The sequence below is a fragment of the Antrostomus carolinensis genome, unplaced genomic scaffold (genome assembly GCF_000700745.2).
Source record: "Antrostomus carolinensis isolate BGI_N321 unplaced genomic scaffold, ASM70074v2 scaffold40773, whole genome shotgun sequence".
NCBI lineage: Eukaryota > Metazoa > Chordata > Aves > Caprimulgiformes > Caprimulgidae > Antrostomus > Antrostomus carolinensis.
The window spans coordinates 1-5,373 of record NW_010305309.1 but is presented as its reverse complement, the minus strand read 5'-3'; the positions used below and the strand labels follow the sequence as shown (position 1 = coordinate 5,373).

The window sequence follows — 5,373 nt, the reverse complement described above, 5'->3', positions numbered from 1 at the left end:
CCTGCCCACATCCAGTTAAGACTGCTAACTCTGGTGGCTGTGCACATAAAATGACTGGGTAAGGCAAGTCCCAGAGGTTCCCTGGCACTGTTTCAGCCCATCAGGGAAATCCCACAGGAGCACAGAAACTGAGAACTTTTAGCAAGGAGAGGCTCAGTTCAACCGTAAAGCAATTTTCTTCTTTCTTGTTAAGAATGTGGTGACTCAGCTGCGGCACAAGCTGTACTTCTCTTTCCTACATCACCAACAGAGAGCAGCAGGAAAAGTGCTGCCTCCAGTTCTGGAGCCCCCAACACAAGAAGGACATGGAGCTACTGGAGCCAGTCCAGAGGAGGCCACAAGGATGATGCAAGGGCTGGAGCCGCTGTGCTGTGAGGACAGGCTGAGAGAGTTGGGGCTGTTCAGCCTGGAGAAGAGAAGGCTCCAGGGAGATCTTATAGCGGCCTCCCAGTACCTGAAGGGGCTCCAGGAAGACTGGGGAGGGACTTTTCACAAAGGCAGGTAGTGACAGAACAAGTGGTGATTGCTTTAAACTGGCAGAGGGGAGATGGAGATGAGATGTGAGGAAGAAATTCTTTGGTGTGAGGGTGGTGAGACAGTGTCCCAGGTTGGCCAGAGAAGCTGTGGCTGCTCCTCCCTGGAAGTGTTGAAGGCCGGGTTGGATGAGGCTTTGAGCAGCCTGGTCTAGTGGAAGGTGTCCCTGCTGATGGCAGGGGGGGTGGAACTGGATGAGCTTTAAGGTCCCTTCCAACCCAAACCATTCTGGGATTCTGTGACTCCTGCTAGGGCTTAACAGTGATCACTGAAGCCAGCACAGCCCCTAAAGGCATCAACTTCCACTGCTTAAGTAAAAAACACAGACTGATGAAACCCAAGGGTGTACAAGACTCCAGCATCCAAAAAGGAAAGATAAGCGGCAAGACAAGGTGCTTCCAAAATTCCCATCAGATGGAAAGAACAGCTGGTTGATATATTCTTTGTACTGCTGTAAACTGATGGTGCAAAGTGTTGCTCTGCCAAGTGCGCTACAAGTAGAGCTCGGTTTTCCAGTCCCGTAAGGGGATGGGAAAAAACCACCAACAAAAATAAAATAATATTATTTTTAAAATCAAGACTTTTATGAATCCAAATTCCAAAAAAGTGAAGACAGTCACTTGATTAAAGCAATGCTTCCAGTAACATTTTACCCAGTAAACTAAAGATAAACACCTGCCCTGTTCCTAAACCTACAGCAAGAACTTGAAGTTACAAGTAGAGAAATGCAACCGCTCCTTGAGGTAGGAGAAGGCATTACCAAATTGTACCAATCACCTGCAACAGCACTGACTACTGCTTCTGCTGGGATTAAGTTTCCACTGCTGAGCTTCACCAGGGCATCTGGTTTTGGCTTTTTTTTTTTTTTTTTAAACCAAGTTTTGATTAGTCTGTTTGCAGTGCTGTTAGCACGGATACAATCAGTGGGAGTAACTGATTTTCCAAACAGATTTGCCCATGCCTGTCTCATTTTCTGTGGTTTGGACTAACCATAAATTCCCTCTGGATAAGAACTTGATTATAGGAAATCTTCAGCTTTGCTTAAGGCTAAGAGGAATGAAAAAGCTTCTTAAATACTATCACTGCCCTAAGCTCAATAAGGTTTCACTGCAACTTCTCTACATACTAAGCATACATTCAAGTTGACCAAAACTCAGCATCCTCAGTCTTTTATGCCAAAGTTTTGGTTTGGTTTTTTTTGTTGTTGTTTTTAATTTTTCTTCCAAGAAATTAAATAGCATTTTGGAAAAAAATAAACAAAGAGACATCATCTTGCACTTGCTCAGCCTCTCTCATAGCTGTTCAGCTTAATGTAGACAAAGGCCTTAAAAAATTTTAGAACAAGTATGCTGGTACACTCCAGTCGTGTTAGATGTGCCACTCCAGAAGTCTAAAAGCGTGTCAACGCAGCAGGCTACTGTCAGCACTATTTGCAAGGAAAACATAAAAAAGCCACAGTCCCCATTCTCTGTTGCAGCCATCTTCATTAGCCTTTCCTCTCGCTGCCTCACTTTGCTGGTCTCTTTGTATGTGGACTAACACTGCATGAGACTCTTCGAGGCATAGCTTGAGCAGCTCAAACTCTGAGATGACAAGCAAATGGCAGTTTTTTGTAACTAACACAGGGGAAAAAGTAAAAGGAAATACACAAGTGCTTAGATAGGCTTGCTATCTCCCATGCAGCTGAACAGTAGCTTAATTCCTTTTGCAGCTTCTCCCTGAATCTACTCTGATGTCCTGCATGCCCTCTCCTCCCACCCCCACTTTTCAAGAGATAGCCACAAACGTACCTGTAACGTGCTGGTTAAAAAGTTGTTCTGGGAGACAATGTCCACAAAAAAATCAGCTGGGATTTCACTGAGCTGGTGATACAGCACAGAAATGAGATTGATGTAAAGGTCTTGATACTTCCCTATGGCATCTTCAGATCGGCACAGGATGTTTAAGAGTCTTTTCCAGTGCTCAAATGCATCGTATACATTCCCGATCAGGAAGCAGATGAAAGCAAACTGCAACTCACCTGCGTATATTCAGCAAAGGGAAACAAAACAAAACGCACATCAGACTGAAAACATATCCAAGGTACACGTCTTCTCAAAACTCTGTAAATGACTGCAAAGAACTCTGGGTTTGGCTTTCACCCATGCATTCTGCCCTTCCAGTTATTCTACTATTCTTCCAGTAGTGTTTGGAGTGTTGATAGCAATCAACACTCCAAACACTACTTCCCAATGTTCTACTCTTCAGCTAGAGACAAAGCAAAGCATCATTGGGAGGTCTACCTGTAACTGTAATTATCATCTTTGGAGAGGGACTTTACTGGCTATCAGAGTACACAGCCACCCAAGGACTGCCAGTGTCACGCGTGCTCTCAAATGGTGCTCAAATAAGAAGTCAGACATGGCTGCTATTCTGCAAGCATTCACTCTGCCTGTGCCTGGGTTTCCAGAGCCACACAGCAGTGCAAATGCTACTGCCCTTGAATGCCAGGGCTGTGGGAACACTGGGAGAGGTGAGCAGGACATTAACAGATGTTTTTTCCTCATTGAATTAAGAGCCAGGGTTCATCTCAATGGACACATAGCATCAGCTATTTTGCCCGAATGATGGCATCACCATTTCCTAAGGTAATTCATTCTTTGTATATCCTAGAGTTGTCTTTGATAATTTTGATAAAGAATAAATTGTATAATGTTAACAGAAAAAAAATCTCAGTAGCCTTGAGGCTCCAGCTCGGCTGAGTTCCCAAGCTCTCCCTCCATTCTGCCACAAAACAAAATCACACTTCAGGACCTCTACAGATTGGATATTTATTCATATCACATGTTGTCAAAAAAGGCTGGCAAGTAATTAAGCCCTGGCCATGGGTGTCTCTGCAGCAGGGCTGGCAATGCTGCCACAGAGAGTCACCAGCAGCACAGAGCAGAGCTGCCACCACTCCAGTGTCCTGGTCTGTAGCTGGGACGGAGCTGGTTTCTTTTCAGCAGCTGAGATTTGTTAGGAGAGAAACTCTGAGAACATCCCCATGTTGCATTTGTGTCCCTGGCACTGAAGGACTTTGTGTTTGCCCGTCTGCAAGCGCAAGATCTCAGGGGGTGAGGAATATTGAACTGAATCAGCTTCATGGGCATTTGGCTCTGCCAAGGGGCTGTTCCATCTCCTGTCCCCCATGGGTAGGAGATTCATGAGGGGCTCTTCCTCTCTTGCTCTCTCTGGCTTTCGCTCAGGCTCTCGCTCTCCCGGGATTGCGGTTTCGGTTTGGGATTGTCGCTCCTGCGGGATCGTTATCTGGGAACGGGCCAGGCTTGGTCAGCGGGTGGTGAGCAATGGCACTGGGTGTCACTCATTTGCTATTTTATTACTATTAGTATTTACATTACTATTTGAATATAATTATTATTTTAAGTTTTATTTTATTTCAGTTATTAAATTGTTCTTATCTCAACCTACATGTCTCCTTACCCTTGCCCCCCAATTCTCTCCCCTATTCCCTGGGTGGGGAGTGAGCAAGTGGCTGTGTCTAGCTGCCAGCCAAGCAGCAGCCAAGTGAAACCACCACATCCAGCCAGGGAAGGGACTGGCCACTGCCTTGGGAACCCTCTGCTGGGAGACCTGATAATGCCTAACCACTGAAATGGGAAGAAGCATCTGAAAATTATGATGCTCAGCCCCATTCAATGCTCCCAGGACACCGTAAGCTCCATCCCCAGAGGTTCAGTGAACGGACAAACTGCCAGGCTGCCATCAGGTGACAGACACCCTTTGCAGGGGACACAGCTCGCAGCCACCTGCGATTGCTGCTTTTGACTTAATCTGAGGCAATCTGGGCTCCAAGAGCAGCACCCAGGAGTGACAGAGGCAAACGTGGCAGGCTGGCAGCCAGGCTGGCAGCTCCAGACACCCAGCACCACGTTCTCACACCGGTGCAACTAGAACAGGCCGTACAGCTGCTAAAATAGCCACAAACTTCTATTCTGTTGAGTCACGCAAAGATGAGAGATGCATCAGGGTGCCAGGGAACAGGGACACAGAACAAGCGCAGGTTTCACAGGATCCCAGAATTGCCCAGATTAGAAAAGCCCTTTAAGATCATCAAGTCCAATCTTGAACCCAACACTGACAAGTCCCCAACTAACCCATGTCCCTCAGCACTGTGTCTACACAACTCTTTAATCCCTCCAGGGATGGGGACTCCACCACTGCCCTGGGCAACCCCTTCCAATGCCTCAGAACCCTTTCAGCAAAGAAATTCTTCCTCACATCCCATCTCAACTGCCCTTGGTGCAACTGGAGCCCATTTCCTCTTGTCCTGTCCCTTGTTCCTTGGTTGAACAGACCCACCCCCACCTCTCTCCACCCTCCTCCAAGGGACTTGGACAGAGCCAGAAGGTCTCCCCTCAGCCTCCTTTTCTCCAGGCTCAACAACCCCAGTTCCCTCAGCCAGGAACTCAGCGCACTTCTGCTCCAGACCCTTCCCCAGCTCCGTTGCCCTTCTCTGGACACGCTCCAGCACCTCCATGTCCTTCTTGGAGTGAGGGGCCCAACGCTGAACCCAGCACTCGAGGTGCGGCCCTTTTCATCCCAGGACTCTCGTTTTACCGATGACTTTATTATCCCAAAGCACCCGAGGACCCTACAGGGGACGCGCGGCACTCACCGAGCAGACCCAGGGGCTGGCTGGCATATCGCTGGCTGATCACCTTCTCCAGCGCGTAGCTGAGGTCCATGCTGTGCCTGGTCACCTCCTCCGGTGTAGCACCATCGGGGTACATCTGCTTCGGCAGCTCCGTGAACCTGATCTCGGTGCCGGCTCTCGGTTCCATCCGCGGCAGCCGTGCC

The 5,373-nt window shown here is 48.0% G+C and overlaps 1 protein-coding gene across 1 annotated transcript in view; it reads right to left on the bottom strand.

Moving 5' to 3' along the window:
- The window catches only part of AAR2 (AAR2 splicing factor), a gene marked incomplete at its 5' end in the record, with an annotated part of 6,876 nt that extends 1,507 nt beyond the window's left edge, over positions 1–5,369 (bottom strand). The window contains 2 exons of the mRNA XM_010164751.1: positions 2,325–2,554; positions 5,192–5,369. Of these exons, the coding sequence (XP_010163053.1) occupies positions 2,325–2,554; positions 5,192–5,369 (408 nt within the window). The remainder of the gene's footprint in view (positions 1–2,324; positions 2,555–5,191) is intronic.
- Positions 5,370–5,373: the final 4 nt, after the last annotated feature.